Here is a 14,575-nt window from a genome sequence, read left to right on the forward strand (position 1 = left end):
AAAAAAAAGTACATCAAAATAGAAAGACAAATGGATTATATAAACAAATTCATATAGATTAAGAAAATAAATGACAAACTTTAAGAAGTCAATTTAAATTTTACTTATAAGAAGAAAAACATTAAATTAGAAAGACATGACATGAATTTTAAAAACCACATAAGTAAAATTGATAGATTAAAAAAGAAAATTATTAAAAAATTATTATTATTATTATTATTATTATTATTTTTGGTACAATTATTATTATTACTATTATTATTATTTTTATTATAATTATTAAGAATAATTATTTATGCTACATATCTATTTAATTGTAAAGAAAAAAAACCATAAGTAATGTTGGAAATGTTGATATTTGTAATCTTTCGAAAGTATAGCTACAATTTGAATTTTTTAAATTTGTAAACAGATATCTTTTCCCTTAATGAATTAATTTCCTCAATACTAACTGCAAATGAAACACTGTTAGCAGGCATATCAAATTGTATAAAATGTATGAGAGCAGTCAATTAGAAAACTGGTGGTAGCTACTGTGTGTGCGCTGAACCGTGGAGACCATTTCAGGTCCCTGGATCAATTCCATCACTGCTGCTCAATCTCTTTCTGCTTCAGCTGGAGGTCTCAAATACAAGTATAATGTATACCAAACAACATTTTGGGAATGACACTAGACATATGTGCAATAGGCCTGTCCCACATGCATGTTAATAATTCAGTATTAAAGCAAAGGTGAGGCATGTTTTAGCAAAAATTAAAATTAAAGTTATTGGTATTTTCAGATACCTGAGTATGTGATCTTTAAAATGAGGGGTCATTTATTGAAATTGGACATTTCAAGCTTAAGTTATTGGAAAGTGAAAGTACAGTACGTACTCTTAGAATCAAGATAAACATGATTTGGAGTAATTGCCTTTCAAAGTTATTTGTGCATACATTGTTTAATAGAATGAACTATCAAAATAACATTAAATAAACAATTTGTTGACCACTTCCAGAACTAATACTTTGGTACATGATATAATAAAACATTAAACTGTTGATCTATAATGAAAAAAAAATTTGGATTTTTAAGTAATTTTTGAGTTCCCATATTTTATAGCTCATTTACTCATTACTGGCCTGTACGAAAACTTAACCATTTCGCCACGACATGCCTCAGGTAGGAGAATCACCCATAAATAATGGCGTCACTGTACTGGTACTGATATGGGTATTTATAATGTGGCTCTTCCTTGCGGTTATAAAGGGCAGTTCACCCATAAATCATAGAATCAAGATAAACATGATTTGGAGTAATTGCCTTTCAAAGTTATTTGTGCATACATTGTTTAATAGAATGAACTATCAAAATAACATTAAATAAACAATTTGTTGACCACTTCCAGAACTAATACTTTGGTACATGATATAATAAAACATTAAACTGTTGATCTATAATGAAAAAAAAATTTGGATTTTTAAGTAATTTTTGAGTTCCCATATTTTATAGCTCATTTACTCATTACTGGCCTGTACGAAAACTTAACCATTTCGCCACGACATGCCTCAGGTAGGAGAATCACCCATAAATAATGGCGTCACTGTACTGGTACTGATATGGGTATTTATAATGCGGCTCTTCCTTGCGGTTATAAAGGGCAGTTCTTTTCCCTGGTCATTGTGCTGAATTGCGTATGGGAGTGTTCCATGACAACGCTAGCAGCCGTAGAAAAGCACTTTAGTCACTTCATGTTCTTATAAATCCACAACAACAGGGGTTGAAATGAACCATAGATTCAGGGATGACCCTCCCCCACCCCCACACCCACTCCTCCGAAAAATGCAATGATTTCTTTAAAGTACACAAAAGTCAGATGTGTACACTGAACCTCCAGTTTTTAATAAGTCATTATCTGAAAAGAATTAGTTCTAAACAGCGAGTAGGCATGTTGAAATACGATACAATTACAATATTGCAAATTGCTATGTATATGTCAACCGATATATATATATATTATATATAGGGATTTAAAACTGATTTGGTTTTAAAATAGAAATTTATCTATTATTATGCTCTCTAAGAATTTCATCTGGCTTGGAAAAACAAGAACATACATTATACAGTATTATTATCATGTTGATGCTGATGCGCTCAATGGATATTATTAGCAATGTTTATTCAGATATCTAACATGCCAGCTACTGTACATTGTTGGATTGCGTGACATTTACAGAGTTTAAAATAATAATAAAGCTATGCAATAAAAACATTCAAATATACAGCATTTATAAAACGAAGACTTAATAAAAACAAATTACACAACATTTAAATTCTTTTTTCTCCCTCTGCATATTTATATGGCTCATTTTCTAAAATTACCACAAGCAGCAATGTTTTGAATGTCAAAATTCTAATTTCCATAAAATCGCTACACGCTATCACTGACAGCTCCCCGGACAGCTCTCAGCGATGCTGATTGGTTACTAAAATCAAGGAGCCTTCCCGATTGCGTCAGAGACTACATAGTGTTACAATTACAGTGAAAATAATAAAAGTAAATTACATAATTCATATAGCGCACATTGCATGGCCTGTCTCTATGCACTTTACACTGAAATTAAAGAGGATTTAAAACAATCATAAAAGTAAAGATAATAAAAATGTGGCAGAAAATTGTCATTTGATATTGTTTTTTACGAATACAAGCATATAGTAATAATACAAAGAACTCATCTATAATTTTCCCAATCCTATGCATTACAATAGGCTGTCGCTAAGCTTAGATGCAGCGATGCACCTGGCATGTCATCACAAATTTAGTTTAAAGCGTTTACAGTATGTAAGGTTCAAGATTCGTAATTTTAAAATGGGATATTATATGTAACTGAGTATGCTAAATCAGTTCCCAAATTATCCAAAAAACAGTACATTTCTCCTTTAAGCCTTTTGTATTAAGCAATGTTTAGAAATGTTTTGGAACAAATTTTATATGAAGAATTTTAGAAATAAGTACATACTGCATACTAGTCCAAAATGCGTCCATTCCCCTGTTGTCAGTGCCACTATTAAGAATAGGTAGGAAAAGTGACAAAGGGGTGACCAAACCATAAGTAGACCATTCCAGTCAATATTGAAAATAAATAACACTTGTAAGTGTTCTTCAATTTCTTTATTGAGTTGTGTGCAATTAAAATTGGGTCTTCCACTAATACGATCGCCGTAGATGAAAAGATCTCATGAAACGTGCCAAATCAGCAGACGACCAGCATTAAGGATGATGAGTTCATTGTACGAGGTCAGTCACTTACAAACTTTGTACATTATTGATCTCCTGATTACTGGAAAATTTAGTTTGTCTAATTAAACAGCTTAAACTACAACAAACTGACATTTTGTTACCATGGTAATGATAATAAATCATTTCACAATTATTAGAGATTATAAATTAATTTTTAATGCAATTATCTAATCTTGGTTATCTATGGCCTTCAATAGCATGTATGAAAAACAAGCTCTTTAAAAGCAAGTTAATATACAGTACTTATTCATGCATACATACGCAATCACTTATTCACTCACTCACTTCATCCTTTATTCATTTCTTCCACTTAATTATACTCATTCTTCTACTCACCCACTCACTCAGCCTCTTACTCATCCAGTCATTCATTCATTAATTCATTTGTTCATGCACACATCTACCATACTTATTCATCTGTCCATTAACCCATCAATTCATTCACCAACTCACTGATCCATCCATACTAGACCAATTTGGTTGGACTCATAAACTGATCAATCAACACACTTAGCCCAGCCCCTTGTCTTGATAAAGATAAACATATCCAATTTGCTTAGAAAAAAAGTGACTAAATATTAGTAAACTATTGGTTCTGGGCTAACAAAACATAAATTTTTACAACCAAAAAATTTAAACAGATTATTAATTCATTTTGTGACCCTTTCATGAATATTTGTAGTCATGTGGTCATAATTTTAGCAGCCAAAATGCGTAGGATACATGATGGTTCACCATGAAACTTAAAATCAGCCCATAACATACTAAACAATATTTCAAGTTGTCAGGCAATGAAACAATTGTTTTTTTGTTTGTTTTTTGCTTGTTTGTTTGTTTTTTTGTTTTTTTTTTGGAGGGGGGGGGGGTTTTTTAATGTTCCATTTTTCATTTTAAAGATAAACATATCCAATTTGCTTAGAAAAAAAGTGACTAAATATTAGTAAACTATTGGTTCTGGGCTAACAAAACATAAATTTTTACAACCAAAAAATTTAAACAGATTATTAATTCATTTTGTGACCCTTTCATGAATATTTGTAGTCATGTGGTCATAATTTTAGCAGCCAAAATGCGTAGGATACATGATGGTTCACCATGAAACTTAAAATCAGTCCATAACATACTAAACACTATTTCAAGTTGTCAGGCAATGAAACAATTGTTTTTTTGTTTGTTTTTTGTTTGTTCGTTTTTTTTTTAAATTTTTTTTTTGGGTTTGTTAATGTTCCATTTATTATTTTCATTGTCGCTTGACGTGCCAGACACTAACAGCAAAGTTATTTCTACTCTGTTGACTCTTTACCATAATAATATATGAATATTAGTTATATAGTTTAGTGTACAGTATGAGGTTTCTGGGTTTATCAGGACAGGCCGAGTATTGACAGACCAAAATACTTCCAGAATTGTGGCGCTGCTGAGATATCAGTTAATATCTCGATGGTAAAATCCACTGCTAATGACTAACATTGTAGGATAATGCTGGTACAGCCATTGACAGCAATTGCTGATGGGTAAAATCAACAGTTTCTATTTGCCCTTTATTGGCATTAGATACTGCTGCTGACCGCTGCATAAATCGGCTCAACAGGCTTAGGCCGGGATAATACACATCCATCTTTATAGCTACTGTCTTAGTATACACAGTCAGAAGGATGTCTCCAGCTGTGTTCTGATTCAGTCAAGTGACGCACACTGGATCATACACCCTATTGGTGCCATGCTAGTTGGGGGGGGCTAGCCACTCCAAAGCTGAAGCATAGGAATCGGTGATAATGGAATTTATCTATAACTCGTCTAACCCAGCAAGCAGAATAATAAAAATAATAAAATATATTTAAAAAAATTTAATACAAATAAATAAAATAAAATATTTTAAAAAAATAATATTATTAATAATAATATTAATATTACTAATGGTAAAAATACAAGCTAACGAAAGTCTATATGGTAGGCCTACACAAAATGATGGAATTTATCTATAACTCGTCTAACCCAGCCAGCAGAATAATAAAAATAATAAAATATATTTAAAAAAAATTTAATACAAATAAATAAAATAAAATATTAAAAAATAATAATATTATTAATAATAATATTAATATTACTAATGGTAAGAATACAAGCTAACGAAAGTCTATATGGTAGGACTACACAAAATTATGGAATTTATCTATAACTTGTCTAACCCAGCCAGCAGAATAATAAAAATAATAAAATATATTTAAAAAAAATTTAATACAAATAAATAAAATAAAATATTAAAAAATAATAATATTATTAATAATAATATTAATATTACTAATGGTAAAAATACAAGCTAACGAAAGTCTATATGGTAGGCCTACACAAAATTATATATTACACTGGTTTATGAATTTTATGCTTTCCACATTTAATGTACAGTACTGTATAGTATGCCTTTTAATTATTTTAATCCTGTGACCGCAACTTAACTTTGTGGCTATTGTTACACCAGTCATAACCCAATTCCTGTACTTTAGGCTATTATTTTTATGTTTATATACCATAACATAAAAGAAATACATTGAAGATGGTAGGCCATCCTTAAGAATACGTTGATTTATTAAGTTTAGAAATACAAACCAGTCATAAGTTGCGTCATTTATTTTTTTTTATAGGAAATATTTCTTGTCCTGTTCAGCAACATAAAATTGCGTGATCCAAGGATAAAATACATACCTAAATCCCCTTAAAGAAGCTTGAAAAGTTAGTTAATTTTTCATCATTAGAAAAAAATATTTTGAATATTACAAGACTGAACCTAAAACTGTGATCCTGAAAGACAAGTGTCTTAACCACCGAGTCACATCAATGCCTGATTACATCATTAAATATCACCAAACAAAGACCCTCCTTTTTTCGATGAATTCAAAGAAATTAAATAGATTGGTGACCTAAAAATCTCAGAGACTGGAAAATCCTACTAAATGCTAACTCATTTATCAGGATAGGAAAACATGACATGTTTTTACTACAAAAAAAAACTCAGTAATAAGACCTAATAAATCCATCAGGGGACAACGACCTTCAGCCACCGCACCTTTCGCATGAAGCCAATCTTGAATCGTGCCATAGTGTATCTCATTTTATCATGAATGATGTATGACAACTTTGTTTACTTGTTCCTGTCAAGTTGGAGTGATACCTCAACAACATTTTAATGCCCTTTTACACATGAAGTACTGATCTGGTACATCACATATTCATCATTTTCCAGCCTACATGCACATTATTTTAAAAAAAATGATTTGATTTAAGTACATCAGTATGTCTCTACATTATACCAACACATTTCCACCTCCAGTCCTCACACACAAGCTCACGTGGATGTACCAATGGTTTTGGTTAAAGGGATTTAATCCTAATTAGAAAAAAAAAACAGTGTATAAATCTAACAAAAAAAAAGAACAGTGTATAAATCTAACAAAAAAAAAAAACTCCAACCAATGTGAAATGAATACTTCTTGGGAAAGCACATGGATATAATATACACCAGTCGTAATGGTTAAAGGGATAAAACCTTATTAGAAAATAAAAGAACAAATTAATATCTAATAAAATAAACTCCAACACACTGTATCTGAAATAAAACTTGTGAAAACTAGTGGTCCAAATTAAAAGATGTATTGTCCCATGCAAAATACAAAAAAAAACAAAAAAAAACTAATTTCTGAAATTAACTTGGTCATTTTGAAGTAACATAATAATTATCATTATTAACTTAAACATAGTAATCAGAGTATTTTGTAATCAGAGTATTTTAAAATGTTTTTAATTTGAAATAATTTTACAGCGAAAATTATATAATAGAAACACTTCACCAGTCACTGGAAGTGCTTTATTATTATTTTTATCATTATTAATATAAACATCATCAGGGTACACTTTTTTAAAAATTCAATCATTTCTAAGCTCAAGTTAATAATTTGTATGTTAACGCAAAATGAGCAAGTTAATTCAAAAATTATTGTTATGATTTTTGTCATTTTCAGGGTACAATATACCCCTTAAAGAGACCAAATACACCTCACATTAAAAGAACAAATTAAAAATCTAATATAATCAACATCAGCCACTCAATTTGAAATGAATACTCAGTATGGAAATAACAAGGACACTGTTCTTCTAATCTTCACTCAGCTTATAATTAAAACAAATGTAATTATTGGCATTTGTTATGTAATGAATATACGACACATGCATCTTAATCACTGCTTTACGTCACTTTTGATACAAAGTGCAGTAATCTCCTTAATAATAATACAGAGATTACAAAAACAATTACACTACATATTAGTTAAATAATCGTGTGCGTAATGTTCTGATCATCCAGCAAGCGGGATGATTAACAAACTTTTCTGACCTTTATAACTGACCTCCAGGTAATAGCATTTTAGGAGGAAATGAAGGTGAAAATCATAAATGTTGAATAAAAAAAATTCATCTCCCCACCCCCCACCCCCAATCATTTTTTGAAACTCCTTTCATTTATTATTATGTTCTCATTTAATGTTAAATTTTTCGGACAATAAAATTATCTTGAATCTTCTTTACCCAATTATTAGTTTTATTAACTTATAATTTATGTATTTGATATTAAACAACACTAACACCAATCCCCAGAGGGCATACCTTAAACTTCACAAAGGGAGCAAAAAATGATTCAACAGAGATTATACTTAAAAAAAATATCTACGTCTAGGAAACATGTAAAAATGTACCTAGTATTAAATAAGAATATTTTTGGGTCCCCAGAGGCTCACTGCTGTTCTTGCTCTTGTTACCAAAACTTTAAAAGTGTCCAGCGTCGCCAGTTTTGAACGGATGTGCAGAAAATTTTGTACAGGTAAACTAAAGGTGATTTCCAACAAACGTTCATCGCCCTTTTTTAAGTTGGAACCCAGGGCTCCCCGACACCTACAAAACAAAACAGGGGTTTCAGCAAGGACTGTACATTACTGACATTACCACAAATAGGGCACGACGCATGGATGGAGCAGTTGGTTGAGGATGTGTTCTAAAGAACTTAAGGTTGTGAGTTCGCATCACGTCTTGGTATTCATTTTTTTTTTTTCAATTTTAAGAAATTTTATTTTTTTCAATTTCAAGATATTATAATATTGTACAAATGAACATTCTAAATAATTTTTTTTGTTGTAAAAATAAACGTTTTAATTATTAAAAAATTTCTATTTTTGGTCTTCCAAAAAACCCAATATAATAAACTTGTTCTATTAAAAATAATATTTTTTATTAATAAAATTACAATCATCATTATTCTTTATAAATTATTACAAAAGTTATTATTTTTTTGTACAAATAAACATTCTAATTATTTAAAAATTTCTATCTTATTAACTTTTCCAAAAAACCCAATATAATAAACTTGCGCCTGTATCGTATTTAAGCTTGGAGGAACACACGAACCAGTGAGCGGTCCCTCTTGTTCTGTTGAAAATAATGCTTTTTATTATTACAATTACAATCATCATTATTCTTTAAAAATCATTACAAAAGTTAGAAATTTAACCTAGAGCAGTAAATCCACAGAGTGCATACCTCAGCCCCGTGCCTCAATACCGATCAATACGCAGACCATGTATGGGCGCGCGACTTCATTATTCTTGCTCTTGTTACCAAAACTTTAAAAGTGTCCAGCGTCGCCAGTTTTGAACGGATGTGCAGAAAATTTTATACAGGTAAACTACAGGTGATTTCCAACAAACGTTCATTGCCGTTTTTTAAGTTGGAACCCAGGGCTCCCCCGACACCTACAAAACAAAACAGGGGTTTCAGCAAGGACTGTACATTACTGCCATTACCACAAATAGGGCACGACGCATGGATGGAGCAGTTGGTTGAGGATGTGTTCTAAAGAACTTAAGGTTGTGAGTTCGCATCACGTCTTGGTATTCATTTTTTTTTTTTCAATTTTAAGAAATTTTATTTTTTTCAATTTCAAGATATTATAATATTGTACAAATGAACATTCTAAATAATTTTTTTTGTTGTAAAAATAAACATTTTAATTATTAAAAAATTTCTATCTTTGGTTTTCCAAAAAACCCAATATAATAAACTTGTTCTATTAAAAATAATATTTTTTATTAATAAAATTACAATCATCATTATTCTTTATAAATTATTACAAAAGTTATTATTTTTTTGTACAAATAAACATTCTAATTATTTAAAAATTTCTATCTTATTAACTTTTCCAAAAAACCCAATATAATAAACTTGCGCCTGTATCGTATTTAAGCTTGGAGGAACACACGAACCAGTGAGCGGTCCCTCTTGTTCTGTTGAAAATAATGCTTTTTATTATTACAATTACAATCATCATTATTCTTTAAAAATCATTACAAAAGTTAGAAATTTAACCTAGAGCAGTAAATCCACAGAGTGCATACCTCAGCCCCGTGCCTCAATACCGATCAATACGCAGACCATGTATGGGCGCGCGACTTCATTATTTTCTGCCGTCTTACCCGAATACTGAACAATACGCAGACAAGGCTTTCCATTATATTATTTTATGCTCGGGGGGTAAAAAAAAACAAAAAAAATAAATAAATTTCTGTGACCTTTACCACATCTTTTTCTGCTTAAGATTATTCATCTCTTTCTTCGAATACTATAGTACAATTCCACTAAATTGTATGATGAACCATTAATTAGTTTTGCATAATCTTTCTAACAGACAGACAGACGCCGATAATACATAACCTCCTTTGGCGGAGGTAATTAAGGGGTCCTTCACAATTATCAATATTTTCATAAGTGTACAAACAGTAATATTTTTCGGTATCCCTCCCTCCCCTCCGAAAGTATACAAACAAATGCTGATTTCACAAAAAAAAAGTTCTACATTTTTTTGTGAAGTCAACTAAAGCAACGTACTTCTACTTGGTTGCTTAAAAATTAATATCATATCCATGGTTGCATTACATCCATGGTTGCATTACAATTTCACTATTATTTTACATATTGCATGTTATTTTGAATTAACATTTTTATGCATGTAAGATTTTGTCTACCCCCTTGCACTAACGTACTGTTTGTACACTTGTGAAAATGTTGATAATGTTGAACAACCCCTAAGCATCTGCAAGTTAAATATAAAAAAAAAAACAACTACACAACTTTTCTTAGTAACTACTGTATAAGGTTACAATTTTATACTTGTTCACTCCTACTGTCTAAGTTTCTTGATGCATTGTTTTCTTGAAAGAAAAAGGCACAATACAAAATGTCTAGCCAATAATAATTCTTATGATTCCTTTACATAATGTGTTTTTTTTTCCTCTCTTACCTTTCAAATCATTCAGTCAAGAAAATAGATATTCACTCCCCTAATCCATCGCAGAACAATCTATCACTTATGACTATTCACCTACGTCAATCTCTCTATCAATCCCTTCGTCGTTTTTATCTGTCTGTCTTAATTCCAATATTCCCATTTACATTCTTGTTTATGTTCATATAACTTCAAATATATTACTACAGCACATTCTATAGACACATCACACTTTGACCTACTGTATCTGTCTTTTTTATGATATCGACTCACGTACATGAAATAAATCGGTGAATAATGCTAAGAAAATATATCACACATTAGAATTAAAGTTATACAAAAATCTGGAGTGAAATAAACCATTTGAAACCAAATTCCATTTTTGTGGTTCAATTCTCATCATATTTTCATAATTTTATTTTCAATACTTTTAAAAAATGTTATCATCCTCATCAATCACAATTCTAACATTCTCATCATAAACAATTAGCCGCTTATCATCATTGTTTATTGTCATTACATACATTGTCATCATTAATATCAATGTCACTATTAGGATTGTCATCAGCTTCATAGTTGTCATTATTCACAAAGGTCATCATCATTCACATTGTAATGATCGACACTGTCATCACTAACAAATGTCATCATCATTAACAAATGTCATTATCATTAAAAAATGTCAATCCTCATCAACATTGTAATCATTATATTATCAACAATATTAACATTGTCATTGTCTTCAATAATATTATCACCATTCTCAATCCACATTTTTGTCACCATCGTTGTCATTGTTGCTGTCATCTTTGTTGTCATCATCAATATCCACAATTATAGTGATTGTCATTAGTACCATCATCATTACGGTCATCATTATCATCACTGCCCTCGTCACCATTATTGTCACTTGCATTTCTGGTCTGTTCTAAGCCTTTCAGTCATGTCACAGACTCAAAATATTCTTAGAATCTAAACATAAAAAGTAAACCGAATGTTTTTTTCACGCACACTAACGAGGAAGCATCTACGTGGTTAGAGGTATTAAATGTGAATCATCAGTAATATGGCTGAGATAATCTCGGTAGAGTTTAACGCGACATTTAACATTCAGACACTTGTCTCACCTCAAAGTATTCACGGGTCCTTCGAGCATCAAGCATTACGTTGTGCCAAGCTTCAAACACCATGCGAGACAAGGACATGTTGTAAACAGTCTGAATTATCTGATACGCCGCTAATTGGAAGAAACCAATAAGTTGTTATACAAGAAGTTATCATATTTTCCTAATTCAAATATCATTTTTTTTTCATTTGACTATAAGTTACTGTGCAAGTGGCGAAAACATAAAATAAAGCCAAGGCTTGATAAAGTAATGGCGCACAACAACAAATTTACATACCGTATTCACATCTGACAAACACAACAACTTCAATTAAACTGGCACTTTAGAAAATGTTATTATATTATTATCATACATTATTTTATTTGGTGATCAATAACATGAAATTATTAATTTTACAATTTTTGTTTATTTAATTCAATGATTTTTCTTTTTGCCTCTTCCTTTTCAATTTTGTTGTTAGTTTTAAGCAATTTTGTTTTCGATGCAGTAGTTTTATATTTATGTGCATATTGATTTTCTTAAACAAAGTTTTGTTTTAAGTTCAATTTCTTTTTTCATTTTTGTTTTCTTTTATTCCTTTTACTTGTGATCCAGTTGTGATACCAGTGCTACATCACTGAAAGTGTAATCACAAAAAAGACAAAAATAAATTAAAAAAATAAAATAAATGTGGATGAACTTTTGGGGGGGGGGGGAATGTTAGTCAGTGTGGCTATCATTATTTTAATTGTTGTCTAAATTAATGTTCTTTCCTTAAATGTTTGATATTATTTTAATTATTAATAAATTACATCATTGTCATAAATAATAATAAAGTATTAAATATTATTATTTTTATCATCCTTAATATTCTCTTTCATCATCATACACATTCTCATCATCACCATGCGCAATTGCCTGTTCCTCCTGTTGCCACTATCATCATAATCATAAATGCCATATTCATCTTCATCATCATTTCATTGTACTCAACAGCATCCACAATCCACTTATCATATTTACTCATTGTAATTATTTAACATTTCTTACATGAATGTCTGTTCTTCCTGAAACGATACCACTGTACCCACTTCACCATATGGACTCGTATTTTCCGAGTCTGATAGTAATTTGCTGCCTCTTCCATCTTACGCAGCAGATTGATGCGTTTCTGTCGTTTCCTTGTATGATACTTGAACCATGCCCTATCAGAAAAACAGTTTCATAAGAAAGTTGATAGGATAAAAAAAATGTAAAGATTTGTAGCATGAAGGTCATTGACATGAAGTGTGTTAAGTTCTAGTAAATCCATGTGTTTATGTATCACATTTTAGCACCGCCAGCATAATTTCTAGGCCGTAATAGCTTATTACAGTCTAGTAATAAGCTCAGTGGTGGTAGTGGTGTAATAAATAGAAAAAGACTTGGGGAAAGTCAATCAATACCTTAAGAAGCCTAAAGCAATGGGGAAATATTTTGAGGTTGAGGGAAGCACATCTCTATAATGAAATATAAGAAATTTCTACTCTATACAAAATTAAATTTCATTGTACTGTTATTTGGACAAGCCAATTGTTCTCTAGAGGGCGGAACAAAGGTAACTATCTCAAACAAATGCCAGATAGTTTTTCATTATATTTATTGTACTTGCTGATATTGTATATATTGTATCAATTTGTATTACTTAGATGTCTTCCTTTGATATAATGTCCTTTTTTCACCCAAACATTTCAAATGGAAAGTTAAATTTTGACAATAAAGAGTATATCGTATCGTAATATGAAAAAAAAAAGAAATATGAAGTCATATCAAATGTCTTTTCAAATGTTTTTGTCTATTGTACTTTTAATACCTTTTGCTAAATAATAATATAACATAACATTATCAAAATATTTTCTATATATATTTTTTTCTTATTATTTTGTTATTTATTGAAAGTGGCTTAAACTTTACTACATAAATGATCATGCTGAAAAGGTCACATTGGCTTTTCTTGTTAGATATTGTTTCAATCAACTCAACGTGGACTTACCTGTAAGTCATAGTGATGAGTTTGTTGTTGTATGCATGGTAAGCACGCTGATACATTTCCGGAGTAGGCTGCATGGAAATGAAGTAAAACACAGAGATAATCAAAATTCAGATAAAAAAAGACATTATTTCCTCCTTAGGTACAAGATACACACATTCATCAAAGAAAGCTACAGTAATTGAAAACTTGTTTTATTCTATTCTCAACCAAAGGTCACAACTCCACACAAAAGTGTGAATGAAAACACTGTGAGTTGGTGCAGAGATAGCAGTATGGACACTCAACTTTGAGGTAGGGGTTCAAGCCTTAAGCTATATCTACACTATCAAATTTCATCAAAAAAGCGTCACATAAAATGTGGTGGAACAATATTCTCAAAATACATCAAACTGCCTAAAAAATTGTCATGCTTTGCATGGTCAAAATATGTTTTCTAAAAAATTTGACAACTTTTTGACACACGACATCAAAAAAAGTTGAACATGTTCAACTTTTTTTTGATACAATTTCAAATTATGTGATATGATGTCATCATGCCCATATATGGGCACATCACAATTTTTGTCACATAAAATTTGATAGTGTAGACCAAGCTTTAAGTCTTGTCCAAACTATCAAATTTTGTTTGACAAAAGCATGTGACATGCCTCAATATGGTCATGATGACATCACATCATGACTATATATGGGCACATCATGATATGGGCAGCCATATACAGCAGTGGCTTATCAAATAAAATTAGATAATTCTAGCTAGACAGAGGTTCATGCTGTATTTGGGCACTTCATCTGCTTTTTTTTTTCTCCACTCATGATTATGGATCGGTTAGGA

The 14,575-nt window shown here is 30.7% G+C and overlaps 1 protein-coding gene across 1 annotated transcript in view; it reads right to left on the bottom strand.

Moving 5' to 3' along the window:
• LOC117123121 (dynein regulatory complex subunit 6-like) overlaps positions 1–13,891 on the bottom strand; it is a 70,593-nt gene extending 56,702 nt beyond the window's left edge. The window contains exons 1-3 of the mRNA XM_033268965.1: positions 13,744–13,891; positions 12,762–12,916; positions 11,733–11,842 (exon numbers count right to left, since the gene is read on the bottom strand). Coding sequence (XP_033124856.1) covers positions 11,733–11,842; positions 12,762–12,916; positions 13,744–13,817 — 339 coding nt within the window. The 5' untranslated portion in view covers positions 13,818–13,891. The remainder of the gene's footprint in view (positions 1–11,732; positions 11,843–12,761; positions 12,917–13,743) is intronic.
• Between the last annotated feature and the right edge of the window lie 684 nt (positions 13,892–14,575).

This window comes from Anneissia japonica, unplaced genomic scaffold (assembly GCF_011630105.1).
Source record: "Anneissia japonica isolate Jap-2015-1 unplaced genomic scaffold, ASM1163010v1 scaffold5067_len495651_cov149, whole genome shotgun sequence".
Lineage (NCBI taxonomy): Eukaryota > Metazoa > Echinodermata > Crinoidea > Comatulida > Comatulidae > Anneissia > Anneissia japonica.